This window comes from Oncorhynchus nerka, linkage group LG27 (genome assembly GCF_034236695.1).
Source record: "Oncorhynchus nerka isolate Pitt River linkage group LG27, Oner_Uvic_2.0, whole genome shotgun sequence".
NCBI classification, from domain to species: Eukaryota; Metazoa; Chordata; class Actinopteri; order Salmoniformes; family Salmonidae; genus Oncorhynchus; species Oncorhynchus nerka.
This window is the reverse complement of record NC_088422.1, coordinates 6,371,281-6,396,017: the sequence shown is the minus strand read 5'-3', so window position 1 is coordinate 6,396,017 and position 24,737 is coordinate 6,371,281. Positions and strand designations below refer to the sequence as shown.

At 49.2% G+C, this 24,737-nt stretch overlaps 1 protein-coding gene across 1 annotated transcript in view; it reads right to left on the bottom strand.

The window, feature by feature from the left end:
- Positions 1 to 24,737, bottom strand: part of LOC115123782 (BMP-2-inducible protein kinase-like) — a 78,785-nt gene that overhangs the window by 35,087 nt on the left and 18,961 nt on the right. Inside the window, 1 exon segment of the mRNA XM_065011120.1 lies at positions 2,921 to 3,039. Within this exon segment, the coding sequence (XP_064867192.1) occupies positions 2,921 to 3,039 (119 nt within the window).

The following is a 24,737-nucleotide window of genomic DNA, read 5'->3' as shown; positions in this document are numbered from 1 at the left end:
TGTGTGTGTCTCTCTCTCCAGTGTGTGTGTGTGTCTCTCCAGTGTGTGTGTGTGTCTAACCAGTGTGTGTGTGTGTGTGTCTCTCCAGTGTGTGTGTGTGTGTGTGTGTCTCTCCAGTGTGTGTGTGTGTGTGTCTCTCCAGTGTGTGTGTGTGTCTCTCCAGTGTGTGTGTGTGTCTCTCCAGTGTGTGTGTGTGTCTCTCCAGTGTGTGTGTGTGTCTCTCCAGTGTGTGTGTGTGTCTCTCTCTCCAGTGTGTGTGTGTGTCTCTCTCTCCAGTGTGTGTGTGTGTCTCTCCAGTGTGTGTGTGTGTCTCTCCAGTGTGTGTGTGTGTCTCTCCAGTGTGTGTGTGTGTCTCTCCAGTGTGTGTGTGTGTGTCTCCAGTGTGTGTGTGTGTCTCTCCAGTGTGTGTGTGTGTCTCTCCAGTGTGTGTGTGTGTCTCTCCAGTGTGTGTGTGTGTCTCTCCAGTGTGTGTGTGTGTGTGTCTCTCCAGTGTGTGTGTGTGTGTCTCTCCAGTGTGTGTGTGTGTGTGTCTCTCCAGTGTGTGTGTGTGTGTGTGTGTCTCTCCAGTGTGTGTGTGTGTGTGTGTCTCTCCAGTGTGTGTGTGTGTGTCTCTCCAGTGTGTGTGTCTCTCCAGTGTGTGTGTGTGTGTCTCTCCAGTGTGTGTGTGTGTGTCTCTCTCCAGTGTGTGTGTGTGTCTCTCTCCAGTGTGTGTGTGTGTCTCTCCAGTGTGTGTGTGTGTGTGTGTGTCTCTCCAGTGTGTGTGTGTGTGTGTCTCTCCAGTGTGTGTGTGTGTGTCTCTCCAGTGTGTGTGTCTCTCTCTCCAGTGTGTGTGTGTGTGTCTCTCTCTCCAGTGTGTGTGTGTGTGTGTCTCTCTCTCCAGTGTGTGTGTCTCTCTCTCCAGTGTGTGTGTGTGTGTCTCTCTCTCCAGTGTGTGTGTGTCTCTCTCTCCAGTGTGTGTGTGTGTGTCTCTCTCTCCAGTGTGTGTGTGTGTGTCTCTCTCTCCAGTGTGTGTCTCTCTCTCCAGTGTGTGTGTGTGTCTCTCTCTCCAGTGTGTGTGTGTGTCTCTCTCTCCAGTGTGTGTGTGTGTCTCTCTCTCCAGTGTGTGTGTGTGTCTCTCCAGTGTGTGTGTGTGTCTCTCCAGTGTGTGTGTGTGTCTCTCCAGTGTGTGTCTCTCCAGTGTGTGTGTGTGTCTCTCCAGTGTGTGTGTGTCTCTCCAGTGTGTGTGTGTGTGTCTCTCCAGTGTGTGTGTGTGTCTCTCCAGTGTGTGTGTGTGTCTCTCCAGTGTGTGTGTGTGTGTCTCTCCAGTGTGTGTGTGTGTCTCTCTCCAGTGTGTGTGTGTGTCTCTCTCTCCAGTGTGTGTGTGTGTCTCTCTCTCCAGTGTGTGTGTGTGTCTCTCTCTCCAGTGTGTGTGTGTGTCTCTCTCTCCAGTGTGTGTGTGTGTCTCTCTCCAGTGTGTGTGTGTGTGTCTCTCCAGTGTGTGTGTGTGTCTCTCCAGTGTGTGTGTGTGTGTCTCTCTCCAGTGTGTGTGTGTGTGTCTCTCCAGTGTGTGTGTGTGTCTCTCCAGTGTGTGTGTGTGTGTCTCTCCAGTGTGTGTGTGTGTGTCTCTCCAGTGTGTGTGTGTGTGTCTCTCCAGTGTGTGTGTGTGTGTCTCTCCAGTGTGTGTGTGTGTCTCTCCAGTGTGTGTGTGTGTCTCTCCAGTGTGTGTGTGTCTCTCCAGTGTGTGTGTGTGTCTCTCCAGTGTGTGTGTGTGTCTCTCCAGTGTGTGTGTGTGCCTCTCCAGTGTGTGTGTGTGTCTCTCCAGTGTGTGTGTGTGTCTCTCCAGTGTGTGTGTGTGTCTCTCCAGTGTGTGTGTGTCTCTCCAGTGTGTGTGTGTGTCTCTCCAGTGTGTGTGTGTCTCTCCAGTGTGTGTGTGTCTCTCCAGTGTGTGTGTGTGTCTCTCGTGTGTGTGTGTGTGTCTCTCTCCAGTGTGTGTGTGTCTCTCTCCAGTGTGTGTGTGTGTCTCTCCAGTGTGTGTGTGTGTCTCTCCAGTGTGTGTGTGTGTGTCTCTCCAGTGTGTGTGTGTGTGTCTCTCCAGTGTGTGTGTGTCTCTCCAGTGTGTGTGTGTCTTTCCAGTGTGTGTGTGTCTTTCCAGTGTGTGTGTGTGTCTCGTGTGTGTGTGTGTGTCTCTCCAGTGTGTGTGTGTGTGTCTCTCCAGTGTGTGTGTGTGTGTCTCTCCAGTGTGTGTGTGTGTCTCTCCAGTGTGTGTGTGTGTCTCTCCAGTGTGTGTGTGTGTCTCTCCAGTGTGTGTGTGTGTCTTGTCTCTCCAGTGTGTGTGTGTGTCTCTCCAGTGTGTGTGTGTGTCTCTCCAGTGTGTGTGTGTGTCTCTCCAGTGTGTGTGTGTGTCTCTCCAGTGTGTGTGTGTGTCTCTCCAGTGTGTGTGTGTGTCTCTCCAGTGTGTGTGTGTGTCTCTCCAGTGTGTGTGTCTCGCACAGAGAAAGACACATAAAATAACTGTTCAGTTACAGACGGGTCAGAAGTTCAGGGTAAAACAACATCTTGTTCAACAACTTTCTTCCAGAGGCTTTCTTAGAGGTTGATACAGTTTACTGGAGGCATAGAAACCAGACAAGAAATCAAGACGCAAAACACACACACACACACAGGAGACACACACACGCACACAGGAGACACACACACGCACACAGGAGACACACACACGCACACAGGAGACACACACGCACACAGGAGACACACACACACACAGGAGACACACACACACACAGGAGACACACACACGCACACAGGAGACACACACACACGAGACACACACACACACACACACACACAGGAGACACACACACGCACACACACACACACAGGAGACACACACATCACACAGGAGACACACACAGGAGACACACACATCACACCACACACACACCATAATCGTGATCTCTCTCTTGTAGATGTTGAGGTCAGGGACATTGTTGACGTACATCCTCTTGAGAGCGCAGCGCATGCCACTGTGTGTCCGGGCCAGGAACACCACAGAGAACCCACCTGGCGAGGAGGAGAACAGAGTGGTTAGCACCTCACACACACACACACACACACACAGATAACACTGCCTTCAGCTAGTATTCAGACCCCTTGACTTATTCCACATTTTTGTTGTGTTACAGCCAAATTGATTAAATATACAATTGCGTAAATTATATATTTCGGTATTTCAATGTCAATAAATTTGCAAGTTAAAAAAAAAAAATAATAATAATAAAATGTTGACACTTTATTAACGGATATTGTGTGTAGGTGAGAAAATATATATTTAGTACAATTTTAAATTCAAGCTACAGTTGAGGGTTGTGAATACATTGAACATACATTGCATTTTGTGCTTGTGTTGTAGGTTAATGTCCTGCTGAACGGTGCATTTTGTGCTTGTGTTGTAGGTTAATGTCCTGCTGAACGGTGCATTTTGTGCTTGTGTTGTAGGTTAATGTCCTGCTGAACGGTGAATTTGTGCTTGTGTTGTAGGTTAATGTCCTGCTGAACGGTGAATTTGTGCTTGTGTTGTAGGTTAATGTCCTGCTGAACGGTGCATTTGTGCTTGTGTTGTAGGTTAATGTCCTGCTGAACGGTGAATTTGTGCTTGTGTTGTAGGTTAATGTCCTGCTGAACGGTGAATTTGTCTCCTCGCACACACAGCTGCAGTTCTATTTTATACCATTTATTCCACTGACCAAGTCACTACCCACTTTATTTTTTTGTAAAAAAACAGTGTAATACAGTCCATTATTACTACCTCTCCTATTAGGTTTACGTGACATGTTAGTCATTTAGCAGACGCTCCTATCCAGAGAGACTTACAGGAGCAATTAGAGTTAAGTTCCTTGCTTAAGGGCACATGGACAGATTATCACATCTCCACTTGATAATGTGCGAATGTGAATCTGTTTCCAGGCATAAGCGACATAAACCGTATTAACTCAACATGTAAAGTGTTGGTTTCATGTTTCATGAGCTGAAATAAAACATCCCAGAAATGTTCCTTACTCACAAAAAGCTTATTTCTTTAAAAAAAATAAAAAAAATAAAAAAAATTTTGGTGCACAGATTTGTTTACATCCTCGTTGGTGAGAATTTATCCAAGATGATGACAATAATAATAAGATAATCACCTGACAGGTGTCATATGGAGAAGCTGATTTTAAACCTGGTCTGTCTGCTTTCCAACACACTAGGAGACATCATCACGTAGTCTACAGCTGGGGTCACTAGTCCACGTGTGCGTTTCTCTCTCATTAGGGGACCGAGCGGGTGGCTTCAAAGACCCGGCGCAGGGCCGGAACAAAGCAGCGCCCCACAATGGCGTCCTTGTTGCCTAACACAAACACACTGCTCCCCGAGGGAGAGTCCTGCATCAAGGTAGAGTCCCACGGTTCCCTGTGTTTGACTCAACATTTATTATTTATTAATATATATATATATATAATCCCGGCGGGTGGAATGAAAACAGTCTTTCAAGTCGCTGTTCAGAACAATTATATTGCAGGTTGGAAACACTTTAAATCAAGATACACTCGTTTATTTTTACCCAGGAGTTGTGTTGTGAATTCCTCTGAACGGCGAGTCGGGCAGACAGACAGACGGGCGGACAGACAGACGGGAGGGCAGACAGACGGGCGGGCAGACAGACGGGCGGGCAGACAGACAGACGGGCAGACAGACGGGAGGGCAGACAGACGGGAGGGCAGACAGACGGGAGGGCAGACAGACGGGAGGGCAGACAGACGGGAGGGCAGACAGACGGGAGGGCGGGCAGACAGACGGGCGGGCAGACAGACGGGCGGGCAGACAGACGGGCGGGCAGACAGACGGGCGGGCAGACAGACGGGCGGGCAGACGGGCGGGCAGACAGACGGGCAGACAGAGGTAGGCTAGCAGTCACACAGCGAGAGTGGATCAGGGAACTGTTTGTGTGGTGCTGAAAACATCCTTAACATGTTTGTCCAAGAGCAGAGTTTCTATTCTAGGGTAGTAATCAGTTATCTAAACGAACGGCGGTCACAGCTCGATCTTTGGGTAAAAACATTTTAGAAATACTGTAAAACTCATTTGGTGTCATGTGCTTTCTGGCTGGTCAAGTGGAATGTCTAGACACATTGCCTCGTGTTCTATTAAAGGCATAATTTATTTTCTTCTGTTATATCACATCATGATTTATTTCATATTCCATCCGGATTTATTTTATTATATTACAAAATAAGTGTCTCGACAGTGATAAGGGCTCGGGAAATAAGTCTGGTTTGTTAATTTGACAAAAACAAGGCTGTGTCATTTTGCACAAGCAAACACCACTGCTGAGGCTACTGCCTTTGTAAAGATGTTCCACAATATAATACAACCAGTTGATATTATCAACACAATGTCATTCATAGAGGAGAGAGAGGGGACTGACCGCAGTAGGAGTCAACAGTAGCCTACATTCTAGATTGGCTTAAACGTCCTGTCAACTCTGCAGGGGGCTGTGACAGGACAGCGGCGCACGATTCTCTCACCGCTAAGGAGAAATTATCACCGATAATAATGTGTGTACACGAGAAAAGCAGTGATAAGCTATTTTAAGATAAGGAAGGCCCATGTCCCATGCTGCGTCTGGTCTACACCCCCTCTTCTCCCGATCCTCAGTAGCAGTCAGTCTGTACCAGAGCCACACGAAACAGACTTATTACATTAGAGGACCAGCTAGACTCACCTCACATAACATCTGGATAGGCTAACCTATAACACAACAGAACAGACTAAACTCATCACCATGACAAATTAGTAGGTCAGGGGTCAACCCTAATAAAATGATGAGTTTGTGAAATTAAATTGAGAAGGTTAGGGATGGGCATTGACATGTTTTTTAAGTGTTTGAGTATGCCTGATTTATTATTTATTTAGAGGAAGGCCCCCACTAGGATTTTTTTGTTTGTTATAACCTAGGCTAGAGGTCGACCTCTAACCTAGGCTAACCAATCCCAAATGGCAGTTCGTATAAGAGCGGGAAAATATAGATGGGAATCAATTACTCCAAAACGGCAGTTGGAACACATGATTTTCCTACTTCAACCAGTCCATATCTTTAGCCAACTGTCGTTATTTGGCACAGAATGAAGCTTCTGTAGCCTGTCAGATATGTTTTTATAGGCATTTATTTCCATAGGCCTAACATGAGCTTGTGTGCTCACTCAGCGCGTGTGTGTGTGTGTGAGTGTGTGTGTGAGTAAGTGTGTGTGTGTGTGTGTGTGTGTGTGTAAGTGTGTGTGTGTGTGTGTGTAAGTGTGTGTGTAAGTGTGTGTGTGTGTGTGTGTGTGTGTGTAGGGAGCGGTCAGAATGTAATTGAGTGAACGAGACTTGAAAGGGAATTTAGGGAGGATAGACTACAACGACTAAGAGCCAACAGGTAAGTCCTGCTCTGTTTTGTTTTGAATGGAGTTGTTCGTTACTGTGTAGGACGAGAAAGCACGTGCAGAGTCAAATTAGTTTTTCCCCCGGTTTGATGCAGTCAAGACCGGTTTCTATGTAATTAATTTGAGCTTTAGCAGCTATTCGTCGACTAGAGGACGAGTCAGCTTGGTTGTTTGTGGTCTCTCATCTCTCGCTCCTCCCTGCCAGAACATCACCACTCCGCCAGGGCTTCATCAGCTCTGGTTAAAAAAGTACCAGATGTTCTTTCCTGAGGTTTGTTTGGGGCTCAGATTTGGGTCCGACCAGGTCTATACAGAACGGGTCTAGCTGTCCTCCTCGGGTCTGTCCGGGTGGGAAACTTCTTCTCCATTACTCATAACCATTCATATATTTATAACAACATAAAAACGGAGCCAACTCGCTAGCGAGAGTCATTACCATCAGTGGTAGGAAACTGTTTGTGTTCGGATTGTACTGGAACTGCAATAAAAACTGCCTTGAACTCAAGTTGTGCCAAGTGAGTGAACTCAAACTAATGAGATATCAAGCAGGAAGGGAGAAAGAGAGGAGGCAAGCAGCAAGAGAGACAGACAGAGACAAGTGGCTTTAGAGAGAGAGATAGAGAGAGAGAGAGAGAGAGAGAGACAGAGACAAGTGGCTTTAGAGAGCGAGAGAGAGACAGACAGAGACAAGTGGCTTTAGAGAGAGAGAGAGAGAGAGAGAGACAAGTGGCTTGAGAGAGAGAGAGAGAGAGAGAGAGAGAGAGAGAGAGAGAGAGAGACAAGTGGCTTTAGAGAGCGAGAGAGAGAGACAGACAGAGACAAGTGGCTTTAGAGAGAGAGAGAGAGAGACAGAGACAAGTGGCTTTAGAGAGCGAGAGAGAGAGAGAGAGAGAGAGAGAGAGAGAGAGAGAGAGAGAGACAGAGACAAGTGGCTTTAGAGAGCGAGAGAGAGAGACAGACAGAGACAAGTGGCTTTAGAGAGAGAGAGAGAGAGACAGAGACAAGTGGCTTTAGAGAGCGAGATAGAGAGAGAGAGAGACAGACAGAGACAAGTGGCTTGAGAGAGAGAGAGAGAGAGAGAGAGAGAGAGAGACAAGTGGCTTTAGAGAGAGAGAGAGAGAGACAAGTGGCTTGAGAGAGAGAGAGAGAGAGAGAGAGAGAGAGAGAGAGAGAGAGAGAGAGAGACAGAGACAAGTGGCTTTAGAGAGCGAGAGAGAGACAGACAGAGACAAGTGGCTTTAGAGAGAGAGAGAGAGACAGAGACAAGTGGCTTTAGAGAGCGAGATAGAGAGAGAGACAAGTGGCTTTAGAGAGCGAGATAGAGAGAGAGAGAGAGAGAGACAGACAGAGACAAGTGGCTTTAGAGAGCGAGAGAGAGAGACAGACAGAGACAAGTGGCTTTAGAGAGCGAGAGAGAGAGACAGACAGAGACAAGTGGCTTTAGAGAGCGAGATAGAGAGAGAGAGAGAGAGAGACAGACAGAGACAAGTGGCTTTAGAGAGCGGGAGAGAGAGAGAAAGGGCCCTCCCAGTCGCTCTCCCCAGAGCCTGTGTCTCTGCCTGCCTACTTGACAGAGACCATATGGTTCAGGATCTCACTAAATCAGTCTAAATCCTTGTGCGCACACACACACACCACAGAAGTGCAGTGGCTATAGAGTCCATTATTCTCCCAGAGTGCCTCAGGAGAGATGGTTTGTTAGGGGGATTTTTGCCCTGCAGACAGAGAGGAGAGAGGAAGAAAGAACAGGGCAAGGAAGGAAGGAGCCTCTCCGTACAGGAGATTGATGTTGTGGTCGGGACCAACAAGGCCATGAGCCCGTCATACAGACAGACAGACAAGAGCCCCCTCACACAGAGATGAGCCCCCTCACACAGACAGACAGACAGACAAGAGCCCCCTCACACAGACAGACAGACAAGAGCCCCCTCACACAGACAGACAAGAGCCCCCTCACACAGACAGACAGACAGACAAGAGCCCCCTCACACAGACAGACAGACAAGAGCCCCCTCACACAGACAGACAGACAGACAAGAGCCCCCTCACACAGACAGACAAGAGCCCCCTCACACAGACAGACATGAGCGCGAAATAGATAAAGGTGTCCGCATGCTTCCCATTTCGAGAACAGTTTGTGCACATTTTTTTTTTTTTTGTGTGTGTGTGTGTGTGTGTGTGTGTGTGTGTGTGTGTGTGTGTGTGTGTGTGTGGTTGTGTGTGTGGTTGTGTTGAAATGTTTAAGTCAGTAGAACCTTCGCCAATGATTGGTCAACAGTAGGGATTCTTCAACAAAGTGTTTGTTGTGCGTGAAAAGGAATTTGTGTTGAATGACATTCTGTGCCCATCCGTCCACTGTAATGGAACATCCACAAACAAACAAACAACCTCCAGTCTCTATCTAGAACTCCAGTGTAGAGGGTTGTGTGGTTTTGGTAACTCCATAGGGGATGGCAGGGTAGCCTAGTGGTTAGAGTGTAGAGGAGGTAGGGTAGCCTAGTGGTTAGAGTGTAGAGGAGGCAGGGTAGCCTAGTGGTTAGAGTGTAGAGGAGGCAGGGTAGCCTAGTGGTTAGAGTGTAGAGGAGGCAGGGTAGTCTAGTGGTTAGAGTGTAGAGGAGGCAGGGTAGCCTAGTGGTTAGAGTGTAGAGGAGGCAGGGTAGCCTAGTGGTTAGAGTGTAGAGGAGGCAGGGTAGCCTAGTGGTTAGAGTGTAGAGGAGGCAGGGTAGCCTAGTGGTTAGAGTGTAGAGGAGGCAGGGTAGCCTAGTGGTTAGAGTGTAGAGGTGGCAGGGTAGCCTAGTGGTTAGAGTGTAGAGGTGGCAGGGTACCCTAGTGGTTAGAGTGTAGAGGAGGCAGGGTAGCCTAGTGGTTAGAGTGTAGAGGAGGCAGGGTAGCCTAGTGGTTAGAGTGTAGAGGCGGCAGGGTAGCCTAGTGGTTAGAGTGTAGAGGAGGCAGGGTAGCCTAGTGGTTAGAGTGTAGAGGAGGCAGGGTAGCCTAGTGGTTAGAGTGTAGAGGGGGCAGGGTAGCCTAGTGGTTAGAGTGTAGAGGAGGCAGGTTAGCCTAGTGGTTAGAGTGTAGAGGCGGCAGGGTAGCCTAGTGGTTAGAGTGTAGAGGCGGCGGGGTAGCCTAGTGGTTAGAGTGTAGAGGCGGCAGGGTAGCCTAGTGGTTAGAGTGTAGAGGCGGCGGGGTAGCCTAGTGGTTAGAGTGTAGAGGAGGTAGGTAGCCTAGTGGTTAGAGTGTAGAGGCGGCAGGGTAGCCTAGTGGTTAGAGTGTAGAGGCGGCAGGGTAGCCTAGTGGTTAGAGTGTAGAGGCGGCAGGGTAGCCTAGTGGTTAGAGTGTAGAGGCGGCAGGGTAGCCTAGTGGTTAGAGTGTAGAGGCGGCAGGGTAGCCTAGTGGTTAGAGTGTAGAGGCGGCAGGGTAGCCTAGTGGTTAGAGTGTAGAGGCGGCGGGGTAGCCTAGTGGTTAGAGTGTAGAGGCGGCGGGGTAGCCTAGTGGTTAGAGTGTAGAGGCGGCGGGGTAGCCTAGTGGTTAGAGTGTAGAGGCGGCAGGGTAGCCTAGTGGTTAGAGTGTAGAGGCGGCAGGGTAGCCTAGTGGTTAGAGTGTAGAGGCGGCAGGGTAGCCTAGTGGTTAGAGTGTAGAGGCGGCAGGGTAGCCTAGTGGTTAGAGTGTAGAGGCGGCAGGGTAGCCTAGTGGTTAGAGTGTAGAGGCGGCAGGGTAGCCTAGTGGTTAGAGTGTAGAGGAGGCAGGGTAGCCTAGTGGTTAGAGTGTAGAGGAGGCTGGTAGCCTAGTGGTTAGAGCGTTGGACTAGTAACCGGGAAGGTTGCAAGATCGAATCCCCCGAGCTGACAAGGTACAAAATGTGTCGTTCTGCCCCTTGAACAAAGCAGTTAACCCACTGTTCCCAGACCAGTTAACCCACTGTTCCCAGACCAGTTAACCCACTGTTCCCAGACCAGTTAACCCACTGTTCCCAGACCAGTTAACCCACTGTTCCCAGACCAGTTAACCCACTGTTCCCAGACCAGTTAACCCACTGTTCCCAGACCAGTTAACCCACTGTTCCTAGACCAGTTAACCCACTAGACCAGTTACCCCACTAGACCAGTTACCCCACTAGACCAGTTACCCCACTAGACCAGTTACCCCACTGTTCCTATACCAGTTACCCCACTAGACCAGTTACCCCACTAGACCAGTTACCCCACTGTTCCTAGACCAGTTAACCCACTAGACCAGTTACCCCACTAGACCAGTTACCCCACCTAGACCAGTTACCCCACTAGACCAGTTACCCCACTAGACCAGTTACCCCACTAGACCAGTTACCCCACTAGACCAGTTACCCCACTAGACCAGTTACCCCACTGTTCCTATACCAGTTACCCCACTAGACCAGTTACCCCACTAGACCAGTTACCCCACTAGACCAGTTACCCCACTAGACCAGTTACCCCCTGTTCCTATACCAGTTACCCCACTAGACCAGTTACCCCACTAGACCAGTTACCCCACTGTTCCTAGACCAGTTACCCCACTAGACCAGTTACCCCACTGTTCCTATACCAGTTACCCCACTAGACCAGTTACCCCACTAGACCAGTTACCCCACTAGACCAGTTACCCCACTAGACCAGTTACCCCACTAGACCAGTTACCCCACTGTTCCTATACCAGTTACCCCACTAGACCAGTTACCCCACTAGACCAGTTACCCCACTAGACCAGTTACCCCACTGTTCCTAGACCAGTTACCCCACTAGACCAGTTACCCCACTGTTCCTATACCAGTTACCCCACTGTTCCTAGACCAGTTAACCCACTAGACCAGTTACCCCACTAGACCAGTTACCCCACTGTTCCTATACCAGTTACCCCACTAGACCAGTTACCCCACTAGACCAGTTACCCCACTAGACAGTTAACCCACTAGACCAGTTACCCCACTGTTCCTATACCAGTTACCCCACTAGACCAGTTACCCCACTAGACCAGTTAACCCACTAGACCAGTTAACCCACTGTTCCTATAACAGTTACCCCACTAGACCAGTTACCCCACTAGACCAGTTACCCCACTAGACCAGTTACCCCACTAGACCAGTTAACCCACTATACCAGTTAACCCACTAGACCAGTTACCCCACTAGACCAGTTACCCCACCTAGACCAGTTACCCCACTATACCAGTTACCCCACTAGACCAGTTAACCCACTGTTCCTAGACCAGTTACCCCACTAGACCAGTTAACCCACTGTTCCTAGACCAGTTACCCCACCTAGACCAGTTACCCCACTAGACCAGTTACCCCACTAGACCAGTTACCCCACCTAGACCAGTTACCCCACCTAGACCAGTTACCCCACCTATACCAGTTACCCCACTAGACCAGTTACCCCACTAGACCAGTTACCGTTCCTAGACCAGTTACCCCACCTAGACCAGTTACCCCACTAGACCAGTTACCCCACTAGACCAGTTACCCCACTAGACCAGTTACCCCACTAGACCAGTTACCCCACTAGACCAGTTACCCCACCTAGACCAGTTACCCCACTAGACCAGTTACCCCACTAGACCAGTTACCCCACTAGACCAGTTACCCCACTAGACCAGTTACCCCACCTAGACCAGTTACCCCACTAGACCAGTTACCCCACTGTTCCTATACCAGTTACCCCACTAGACCAGTTACCCCACTAGACCAGTTACCCCACTATACCAGTTACCCCACTATACCAGTTACCCCACTAGACCAGTTACCCCACTGTTCCTAGACCAGTTACCCCACTAGACCAGTTACCCCACTAGACCAGTTACCCCACTAGACCAGTTACCCCACCTAGACCAGTTACCCCACTAGACCAGTTACCCCACTAGACCAGTTACCCCACTAGACCAGTTACCCCACCTAGACCAGTTACCCCACCTAGACCAGTTACCCCACCTAGACCAGTTCACTAGACCAGTTACCCCACTAGACCAGTTACCCCACCTAGACCAGTTACCCCACTAGACCAGTTACCCCACCTAGACCAGTTACCCCACTAGACCAGTTAACCCCACTGTTCCTAGACCAGTTAACCCCACTGTTCCTAGACCAGTTACCCCACTAGACCAGTTAACCCACTGTTCCCAGACCAGTTAACCCACTGTTCCCAGACCAGTTAACCCACTGTTCCCAGACCAGTTAACCCACTGTTCCCAGACCAGTTAACCCACTGTTCCCAGACCAGTTAACCCACTGTTCCCAGACCAGTTAACCCACTGTTCCCAGACCAGTTAACCCACTGTTCCCAGACCAGTTACCCCACTGTTCCCAGACCAGTTACCCCACTGTTCCCAGACCAGTTACCCCACTGTTCCCAGACCAGTTAACCCACTGTTCCTAGACCAGTTAACCCACTGTTCCTAGACCAGTTAACCCACTGTTCCTAGACCAGTTAACCCACTGTTCCTAGACCAGTTAACCCACTGTTCCTAGACCAGTTAACCCACTGTTCCTAGACCAGTTAACCCACTGTTCCTAGACCAGTTAACCCACTGTTCCTAGACCAGTTAACCCACTGTTCCTAGACCAGTTAACCCACTGTTCCTAGACCAGTTAACCCACTGTTCCTAGACCAGTTAACCCACTGTTCCTAGACCAGTTAACCCACTGTTCCTAGACCAGTTAACCCACTGTTCCTAGACCAGTTAACCCCTGTTCCCAGACCAGTTAACCCACTGTTCCCAGACCAGTTAACCCACTGTTCCCAGACCAGTTAACCCACTGTTCCCAGACCAGTTAACCCACTGTTCCCAGACCAGTTAACCCACTGTTCCCAGACCAGTTAACCCACTGTTCCCAGACCAGTTAACCCACTGTTCCCAGACCAGTTAACCCACTGTTCCCAGACCAGTTAACCCACTGTTCCCAGACCAGTTAACCCACTGTTCCCAGACCAGTTAACCCACTGTTCCTAGACCAGTTAACCCACTGTTCCTAGACCAGTTACCCCACTGTTCCTAGACCAGTTAACCCACTGTTCCTATACCAGTTAACCCACTGTTCCCAGACCAGTTAACCCACTGTTCCTAGACCAGTTACCCCACTGTTCCTAGACCAGTTAACCCACTGTTCCTATACCAGTTAACCCACTGTTCCTAGACCAGTTAACCCACTGTTCCTAGACCAGTTAACCCACTGTTCCTAGACCAGTTAACCCACTGTTCCTAGACCAGTTAACCCACTGTTCCTAGACCAGTTACCCCACTAGACCAGTTACCCCACTAGACCAGTTACCCCACTAGACCAGTTACCCCACTAGACCAGTTACCCCACCTAGACCAGTTACCCCACCTAGACCAGTTACCCCACCTAGACCAGTTACCCCACCTAGACCAGTTACCCCACTAGACCAGTTAAACACATTTTCTTAAATTCTGGATTAATGTATCCAGAAAAAGGTTTTGGTTAGTCGGTAGTAGCCAGCTTTTGGACCCCAAACAATTTTGAAAAGACGAAAAGATAAAATTGCCGCCGGCCAATTGTCCGGGAGAAGAAGAAAAATCCCATTGAGAAAATAATTTTAGCCTATTTGTTGAGTAAAATACCAGTCCATGTAGACGGAGCTCTGCTACAGCTCCTCGTGTGCTTTTATCAGCCCAATCAATGTAACAATTCAAAATGGGGTTTTTAATTAAAAAATTAAAAAGTTTCGATAGCTACGTTTTAAAAAGATTCTCCCAGAGTTACAACATGATGATGTTGGAGAACTACTGCACAGATAGATGGTTGTGGGACCTAAAAAATTAAATAAAAAAAATAGAGCACAGCTTGCTTTTTTGGCGTGTAGTCGATAGATTCCGCACCAGGAGAGTAGATCGGAACCCTTGACGGAACACTGAGCACACTAACAATCACTCTCTGGAACATTCCAGGCGTTCTGGAATCCACGGAAGCCCTTTGATGAGGAACATCGTCACCTTTGACAACACAGGCAGGGTAATCCTGATGCCTCCACTGTATAACAGCTTTATCATATATATATATATATATATTTTTTTTTATATATATATTTTTTTATTAATAATAAAAATCTGTCTAATTAGCTAGATTGCCCATTTGTTACAAGAATGTCAAACATGATAGAGCCTAAACGCTGAACACAATGTGTCCTCAGTTTGTGGATTTGGAGGGAAAAAAAAAGAGGACACTAGCCTCTTGCTTTAAAAGCAACAGTCTAGGATTGGCTTTTATCAGCAAAAAAAAAAATGGAAGCCCCCCACCCCTTCTTTTGGTACACAGCTAAAAATACTGACCTCCATTATAACCTCAGCCTGCTCCTCTCCAGCTGTGAACTTTGATTGAAAAACAAGTAAAGGGCATCCATGCTTTTTTTTTTTTTTATAAAATTCTATTTGACCATAGGAGCACGACAGATCTCTAGAACCAACGTCACATGACTTTCACTATTTCCATAGCTGAGAGGCGTGGGTGGAAACCCCATGCCCCCCAAACCTCCACTCACATAGCTGAGAGGCGGGGTGGAAACCCCATGCCCCCCCAAACCTCCACTCACATAGCTGGAAACCCCATGAGAGGCGTGGGTGAAACCCCATGCCCCCCAAACCTCCACTCACATAGCTGAGAGGCATGGTGCCCCCCAAACCTCCCCACATAGCTGAGAGGCGTGGGTGGAAACCCCATGGTCCCCCCCCATAGCTGAGAGGCGTGGGTGGAAACCCCATGGTCCCCCCATAGCTGAGAGGCGTGGGTGGAAACCCCATGGTCCCCCCCACATGAGAGCTGAGAGGCGCTGAGAGGTGTGGAAACCCCATGGTCCCCCCCAACATAGCTGAGAGGCGTGGGTGGACCCCCCAAACCTCCACTCATTTGGTGGTGAACTCCAATACAAGCATACGTGATTCAATTGGTCAATTAATCATCAAGCCCATCTGTAGTTAATAATCAGCATCACTTGGCTCAAGGGTACATCAAATCAGTTGATGTAGCTGGTCGGACACACACACACACACACACACACACAAACACACTGATTCTCACTTTAGCACCCCCCCAAAAAAAATGTAATAAATCAGTACTATTAAGCTAGCCTACAACTACCCCTGTGGTTTTAACCCCCCTCTTCCCTACGTGAATGTAAAAACAGGGGGGAGAGAGAGAGCGAGAGAGAGCAAGAGAGCGAGAGACAGAGAGACAGAGGTTATAGGTCAGATATGTATAAGCCTAAAAAGAGGTGACGGTGCCTCTCTACCTAAAGACCCTGTATGGGGCTCTGGAATGGCACAGATTAAAATGGAAGGTTCCATGCAGAGAGAGGGAAGAAGGGAGAGAATAAATCAGCTAAACAAAATCATTCAATCCCCAAGTCCCTGTGTAAACTAAAACGTTCAAAGTAGTCATCCCTTTTAAAAAATATTTTAAAAAACACCAGAGTGAAAGTAGACTAAAACTTATCATCCATCTCACAAAACCACGACGATCATATCTGTACAGGGTCTGTCCTTTTAAAACAGAACAAACATGTCCTACAAGAACAGAGGAGGTACAGGGTGAACTTCTAACATCGCGATGCTGGGGGGGGTTTCACTAAGTTGCCAACTCATCATTGCGCTCCTAAAACAGATGTGTAGAAGTAGGTGAAGCCTGAAGCCTGAAAGCCTGAAAGCCTGAAAGCCTGTAGCCTGGAAGCCTGTAGCCTGTAGCCTGTAGCCTGAAGCCTGAAGCCTGTAGCCTGTAAGCCTGTAGCCTGAAAGCCTGGAAGCCTGAAGCCTGAAAGCCTGAAGCAGATACAGAGCCGACAGAAAGTATTGACACCCCTTCACTTATTCCACCTTGTGTTACAGCCGGAGATCAAAATGAATTCAATATATTATTGTTTCCATCTACACACACACACACACACACACACACACACACACACACAAATGGCATTCAGACCCCTTCACTTTTTCCACATTAGAACAAGGCTGTAACAAAATGGATTAAATAGTCCACCCCCCCAAATCTAAACCCCCCATTATGACAAAGCAAAAACAGATTTAGACATTTTTAGAAAATATATTACAAAATCTCACATTTACATAAGTATTCAGACCATTTATTCAGTACTTTGGCAGCGATTACAGCCTCCAGTCTTCTTGGGTAATGACGCTACAAGCTTGGCACATCTGTATTTGGGGAGTTTCTCCCATTCTTCTCTGCAGATCTTCTAAAGCTCTGTCAGGTTGGATGGGGAGCGTCGCTGCACAACGATTTTCTGGTCTCTCCAGAAATGTTCGATCGGGTTCAAGTCCGGGCTCTGGTAGGGTCACTCGAGGACATTCAGAGACTTGTCCCGAAGCCACTCCTGCGTTGTCTTGGCTGTGTGCTTAGGGTCATTGTTCTGTTGGAAGTTGAATCTTTGCCCCAGTCTTGAGGTCCTTAGCAGGATTTCATCAAGGACCTCTGTACTTTGCTTCACCGTAGAGATGGTGCCAGGTTTCCTCCAGACGTGACACTTGGCATTCAGGCCAGAGAATCTTGTTTCTCATGGTCTGAGAGTCCTTTAGGTGCCTTTTGGCAAACTCCAAGTGGGCTGTCGTGTGCCTTTTACTGAGGAGTGGCTTCCATCAGACCAGACTATCATAAAAGGCCTGATTGGTGGAGTATTGCAGAGATGGTTGTCCTTCTGGAAGGTTCTCCAATGGTCGCTATGAGCTCTGGTCAATGGAAACAGGATGCACCGGAGCTAAATTTCAATTCTCATAGCAAAGTCTGAATACTTATGTAAAGAAGGCATCTGTTTATTAAGAGATTTGCAAACATTATTTAAAAATTTAAAAAAGTTTTTGCTTTGTCATTATGGGTTAGTGTGTAGATTGATAATGACTTTTCTTTTTTAAATCCATTTTAGAATAAGACTGTAACGTAACAAAATGTGGGAAAAGTCAAGGGGTCTGAATACACTGTACATCATAATGACAAGAAAACAAACATGTTTAGACGTTTTAGCAAATGTATTGAAAATGAGATACGGAAAAACTAATTTACATGGGTGTGAATACATTGTAGATGCATCTCTGGCAGCTGAGCCTTCTGGGTAAGTCTCTTGAGCTTTCCATAACAGGAATGTACAACATTAACCCATTATTATATTCAAAACTATTCGAGCTCTGTTGAATTGGTTGTTGATCATTACTGGACAACCATTTAGGTGTTGCCATAGATTTTCAAGTAGATTTAAAAGTCAAAACTGTAACTCGAACACTCAAGAACATTCACTGTCTTCTTGGTAAGCAACTCCGGTGTGGATTTGGACTTGTGTTTTAGTTTAAATAATATATTAAAATTGTGTATTATTTTTCAACCGCTCTGGTGAACATTCACACACTCCCGCAAAACTTGAGATATCTGTGCCATTGTGTTGTGTGTGTGACAACTGCACGTTTGAGTGTCCATTTGTCCCCAGCACAAGGTGCACCTGTGTAATGATCCTGCAGTTTTTAAAAAATCAGCTTCTTGATATACCACATGACCGGTGGATGGATTATTCTTGTCAAAGGAGAAATGCTCACAAACAGGGATTTAAACACATTTGTGCACAGAAATTTGAGAGAAACAAGCTTTCTGTGTATATGGAACCTTTCTGGGATCTTTTATTTCAGCTCATTAAACAACATGGGACCAACACTATATATGTTGCGTTCATATATGTGCTCAGTATATTTCATAGTACAGATACACTTCTGTTTTAGGCTGAGTCTTCTCCAAACCAGCCAGTTTCTATCTTCTGTATTAGCTACGTCTTCTCCAAACCAGCCAGTTTCTATCTTCTGTATTAGCTATGTCTTCTCCAAACCAGCCCGTTTCCATCTTCTGTATTAGCTACGTCTTCTCCAAACCAGCCAGTTTCTATCTTCTGTATTAAGCTGCGTCTTCTCCAAACCAGCCCGTTTCCATCTTCTGTAGAACATGGTGAGAGAAGAGTTGTGATCCTAACAGACACTGTCTTTTTGGTTAAACACCTACTAGACTTTGCATGTTTAGTATACCAAGGCACAGGGCCCAGTACAGGATGTTAGAAAAGCAGGGAAACGGTGACGTACTTCTCCTGACAGATGATTTACTGGTGACAAGCCTTTTAGAAGGGAAGAAAAATAAGTGACAACATCCATCCCGAGGGAGGGAGGGAAGGACAAAGGGAGGGAAGAGAGAGAGAGAGAAGGACAAAGGGAGGGAAGGAGAGAGAGAGAGAAGGACAAAGGGAGGGAAGGAGAGAGAGAGAGAAGGACAAAGGGAGGGAAGGAGAGAGAGAGAGAAGGACAAAGGGAGGGAAGGAGAGAGAGAGAGAAGGACAAAGGGAGGGAAGGAGAGAGAGAGAAGGACAAAGGGAGGGAAGAGGACAAAGGGAGAGAAGGAGAGAAGGACAAAGGAAGGAGAGGAGAGAAGGAGAGAAGGACAAATGGAGAGAAGGAGAGGGGAGAGAAGGAGAGAGAAGGACAAAAGGAGAGAGAAGGACAAAGGGAGAGAAGGACAAAGGGAGAGAAGGACAAAGGGAGAGAAGGACAAAGGGAGAGAAGGACAAAGGGAGGAAGGACAAAGGGAGAGAAGGACAAAGGGAAAGAAGGACAAAGGGAGGGAAGGAGAGAGAAGGACAAAGGGAGGGAAGGAGAGAGAAGACAAAGGGAGGGAAGGAGAGAGAAGGACAAGGGAGGGAAGGAGAGAAGACAAAGGGAGGGAAGGGAGAGAGAAGACAAAGGAGGGAAGGAGAGAGAAGGACAAAGGAGGGAAGGAGAGAGAAGGACAAAGGAGGAAGGAGAGAGAAGGACAAAGGGAGGGAAGGAGAGAGAAGGACAAAGAAGGAGGGAAGGAGAGAGAAGGACAAAGGGAGAAGGAGAGAGAAGGACAAAGGAGGGAAGGAGGGAGAGAAGAAGAGAAGGAGAGAAGGACAAAGGAGAAGGACAAAGAGAGAAGGAGAGAGAAGGACAAAGGGAGAGAAGGACAAAGGGAGAGAAGGAGAGAGAAGGACAAAGGGAGGGAAGGAGAGAGAAGGACAAAGGGAGGGAAGGAGAGAGAAGGACAAAGGGAGGGAAGGAGAGAGAAGGACAAAGGGAGGGAAGGAGAGAGAAGGACAAAGGGAGGGAAGGAGAGAGAAGGACAAAGGGAGGGAAGGAGAGAGAAGGACAAAGGGAGGGAAGGAGAGAGAAGGACAAAGGGAGGGAAGGAGAGAGAAGGACAAAGGGAGAGAAGGACAAAGGGAGAGAAGGAAGAGAAGTTCAAAGGGAGGAAGGAGAAGGTTCAAAGAGAGAAGGACAAAGGGAGAGAAGGAGAGGGACAAAGGGAGGGGAGAGAGAAGGACAAAGGGAGGGAAGGAGAGAGAAGGACAAAGGGAGGGAAGGAGAGAGAAGGACAAAGGGAGGGAAGGACAAAGGAGAGAAGGACAAAGGGAGAAGGACAAAGGAGAGAGAAGGACAAAGGAGGAGGGAAGGGAGAGAAGGACAAAGGGAGGGAAGGAGAGAGAAGGACAAAGGGAGGGAAGGAGAGAGAAGGACAAAGGGAGGGAAGGAGAGAGAAGGACAAAGGGAGGGAAGGAGAGAGAAGGACAAAGGGAGGGAAGGAGAGAGAAGTTCAAAGGGAGGGAAGGAGAGAGAAGTTCAAAGGGAGAGAAGGAGAGAGAAGTTCAAAGGGAGAGAAGGACAAAGGGAGAGAAGGAGAGAGAAGGACAAAGGGAGGGAAGGAGAGAGAAGGACAAAGGGAGGGAAGGAGAGAGAAGGACAAAGGGAGGGAAGGAGAGAGAAGGACAAAGGGAGGAAGGAGAGAGAAGGACAAAGGGAGGGAAGGAGAGAGAAGGACAAAGGGAGGGAAGGAGAGAGAAGGACAAAGGGAGGGAAGGAGAGAGAAGGACAAAGGGGAGGGAAGGAGAGAGAAGGACAAAGGGAGAGAAGGAGAGAGAAGGACAAAGGGAGAGAAGGACAAAGGGAGGGAAGGAGAGAGAAGAACAAAGGGAGGGAAGGAGAGAGAAGGACAAAGGAGGGAACGGAGAGAGAAGGACAAGGGGAGGGAAGGAGAGAGAAGGACAAAGGAGAAGGAAGGAGAGAAGGAGAGAAGTTCAAGGGGAGAGAAGGACAAAGGAGGGAAGGAGAGAGAAGAACAAAGGGAGGGAAGGAGAGAGAAGGAACAAAGGAGGGAAGGAGAGAGAAGAACAAAGGGAGGGAAGGAGAGAGAAGGACAAAGGGAGGGAAGAGAGAGAAGGACAAAGGGAGGGAAGGAGAGAGAAGGACAAGGGGAGGGAAGGAGAGAGAAGGACAAAGGAGAGAAGGAGAGGAAGGACAAAGGGAGAGAAGGAGAGAGAAGGACAAAGGGGAGAGAAGGAGGGAAGATAAGAAGACAAAGGGAGAGAAGGAGAGATAAGGACAAAGGGAGAGAAGGAGAGATAAGGACAAAGGGAGAGAAGGAGAGATAAGGACAAAGGGAGAGAAGGAGAGAGAAGGACAAAGGGAGAGAAGGAGAGAGAAGGACAAGGGGAGAGAAGGAGAGAAGGACAAAGGGAGAGAAGGACAAAGGGAGAGAAGGACAAAGGGAGAGAAGGAGAGAAGGACAAAGGGAGGGAAGGAGAGAGAAGTACAAAGGGAGGGAAGGACAAAGGGAGAGAAGGACAAAGGGAGAGAAGGACAAAGGGAGAGAAGGACAAAGGAGGACAAAGGAGAGAAGAGAAGTACAAAGGAGAGAAGGAGAGAAGGACAAGGGGAGGAAGGAGAGAAGGACAAAGGGAGAGAAGGACAAAGGGAGAAGGACAAAGGAGAGAGAAGGACAAGGGAGGGAAGGGAAGGACAAAGGGAGGGAAGGACAAAGGGAGAGAAGGACAAAGGGAGAGAAGGACAAAGGGAGGGAAGGACAGAGAAGTACAAAGGGAGAGAAGGACAAAGGGAGGGAAGGAGAGAGAAGTTCAAAGGGAGAGAAGGACAAAGGGAGGGAAGGACAAAGGAGGGAAGGACAAAGGGGGAAGGACAAAGAGGGAGAGAAGGACAAAGGGAGGGAAGGACAAAGGGAGGGAAGGACAAAGGGAGAGAAGGACAAAGGGAGGGAAGGAGAGAAGGGCAAAGGGAGAGAAGGACAAAGGGAGGGAAGGAGAGAGAAGTACAAAGGGAAAGAAGGACAAAGGGAGGGAAGGAGAGAGAAGAACAAAGGGAGGGAAGGAGAGAAAGAACAAAGGGAGGGAAGGACAAAGGGAGAGAAGGAGAGAGGTGGGAAGGAGAGAAGGACAAAGGGAGAGAAGGACAAAGGGAGGGATGTTGTCTCATTAAGCTGTTGTCTCTTTTGAACATACGCCACCAAATGACCGCAGAAGGTTTTGTGGCGCGATGCAAATATTTTGGGGGAAAATAAAGCACTGCTGTAAGTGACCAGTTGTGTGTTTAAGTCCACTTCCCTCAGAAAGAGTTGTTCAGAGAGGAACTTTCATGTTTACTGCTCCTTCAGGGACAAAACAAGATGTCATGAAAGCCCTTGATACATTTTGTTGCTGATAATAATAAATTGGCAGGTCAAATCTGGCATATGTGTGCACTGACGGTGCCCCAAAACACACGAAGGAGGGAGAAGGGACTCATAGGCCTGATGAGAAAAAGAGAGGTTATTCTGTGTGCACTGAAGGTGCCCCAAAACACACGAAGGAGGGAGAAGGGACTCATAGGCCTGATGAGAAAGAGAGAGGATATTCTGAATTTGTGCAAGCCAGGGGAAGGTGCCCCAGAGCCAAACACACGAAGAGAGGGAGAAGTAGAGCCAGGGCCAGGGAGAGAGTAGGCCAGGATGAGAAAGAGCCAGAGGATATTAGAGCCCAGGGAGAATGTGTTAGAGCCAGAGCCATAGAGCCACAGCCAGGGAGAGTAGATTCATTGCCATCATCCACAGCCAGGGAGAGAGTAAGCCACAGCCAGGGAGAGAGTAGTGAGCCTAAACTCAAGACAGACTAGAGCAAAAAACTCCACAGCCAGGAGAGAGAGTGATCCACAGCCAGTAAATCGTGTAGATCCAAGCCATTCCACAGCCAGGGGAGAGAGGGCAGAATAAATCACTGGTAATAGATCCACAGCCAGGGGAGAGTTTCCACAGCCAGGGGAATACCAGACAGCCAGGGAGAGAAGCCAGAGCCAGGGGAGAGAGTAGAGCCAGAGCCAGGGAGAGTAGATTGATGTTTCACAAATGAGGCCGAGATAGAGCCAGAGCCAGGGGAGAGAGTAGATAGAGTAGAGCCACAGCCAGGGAGGAGTAGAGCCAGGGAGAGAGTAGATCCACAGCCAGGGGAGAGAGAGTCCACAGCCTCAGCCAGAGCCAGGGGAGAGAGTAGATCCAGAGCCAAATAGAGCCCAGCCAGGGAGAATTTCCACAGCCAGGGAGAGAGTAGCAAGCCAGGGGAGAGAGTAGAGCCAGAGCCAGGGAGAGAGTAGAGCCAGAGCCAGGGGAGAGAGTAGAGCCAGAGCCAGATCCAGGAGAGAGTAGAGCCAGAGCCAGGGAGAGAGTAGAGCCAGAGCCAGGGGAGAGAGAGCCAGAGCCAGGGAGAGAGAGATCCACAGCCCAGATCCAGAGCCAGGGAGAGAGTAGATCCACAGCCCACAGCCAGGGAGAGAGTAGATCCAGGGGAGAGAGTAGAGCCAGAGCCAGGGGAGAGTAGATCCCAGCCAGCCAGCCAGGGGAGAGAGTAGATCCACAGCCAGGGAGAGAGTAGATCCACAGCCAGGGAGAGAGATCCAGAGCCAGGGAGAGAGTAGAGCCAGAGCCAGGGGAGAGAGTAGAGCCACAGCCAGGGAGAGAGTAGAGCCAGAGCCAGGGGAGAGAGTAGAGCCAGAGCCAGGGGAGAGAGTCCACAGCCAGGGAGAGAGTAGATCCACAGCCAGGGAGAGAGTAGAGCCAGAGCCAGGGGAGAGAGTAGAGCCAGAGCCAGGGATCCAGAGTAGAGCCAGAGCCAGGGGAGAGAGTAGATCCACAGCCAGGGGAGAGAGTAGATCCACAGCCAGGGGAGAGAGTAGATCCACAGCCAGGGGAGAGAGTAGATCCACAGCCAGGGGAGAGAGTAGATCCACAGCCAGGGGAGAGAGTAGATCCACAGCCAGGGAGAGAGTAGATCCACAGCCAGGGGAGAGAGAGCCACAGCCAGGGAGAGAGGGATCCACAGCCAGGGAGAGTAGATCCACAGCCAGGGGAGAGAGATAGATAGAGCCAGAGCCAGAGGGCCAGAGAGTAGAGCCAGAGCCAGGGGAGAGAGTAGATCCACAGCCAGGGGAGAGTAGATCCACAGCCAGGGGAGAGAGTAGATCCACAGCCAGGGAGAGAGTAGATCCACAGCCAGGGAGAGAGCCAGAGTAGATCCAGAGCCAGCCAGGGAGAGAGTAGAGCCAGAGCCAGGGGAGAGAGTAGATCCACAGCCAGGGGAGAGAGTAGATCCACAGCCAGGGGAGAGAGTAGAGCCACAGCCAGGGGAGAGAGTAGATCCACAGCCAGGGGAGAGAGTAGAGCCAGAGCCAGGGGAGAGAGTAGAGCCAGAGCCAGGGGAGAGAGTAGATCCACAGCCAGGGGAGAGAGTAGATCCAGAGCCAGGGGAGAGAGTAGATCCACAGCCAGGGGAGAGAGTAGAGCCAGCCAGGGAGAGAGTAGATCCACAGCCAGGGGAGAGAGTAGATCCACAGCCAGGGGAGAGAGTAGATCCACAGCCAGGGGAGAGAGTAGATCCACAGCCAGGGGAGAGAGTAGAGCCACAGCCAGGGGAGAGAGTAGATCCACAGCCAGGGCCAGGGGAGAGTAGATCCACAGCCAGGGAGAGAGTAGATCCACAGCCAGGGGAGAGAGTAGATCCACAGCCAGGGAGAGAGTAGATCCAGAGCCAGGGAGAGAGTAGATCCCAGCCAGCCAGGGGAGAGAGTAGATCCACAGCCAGGGAGAGAGTAGATCCACAGCCAGGGAGAGAGTAGAGCCAGAGCCAGGAGAGAGTAGAGCCAGAGCCAGGGAGAGAGTAGAGCCAGAGCCAGGGGAGGAGAGAGCCAGAGCCAGAGCCAGAGCCAGGGAGAGAGTAGATCCACAGCCAGGGAGAGAGTAGATCCAGAGCCAGGGAGAGAGTAGACAGAGCCAGGGAGAGAGTAGAGCCAGAGCCAGGGAGAGAGTAGATCCACAGCCAGGGGAGAGAGAGATAGATCCACAGCCAGGGGAGAGAGTAGATCCACAGCCAGGGGAGAGAGATCCACAGCCAGGGGGAGAGAGATCCACAGCCAGGGGAGAGAGTAGAGCCAGAGAGTAGAGCCAGCCAGGGGAGAGAGTAGATCCAC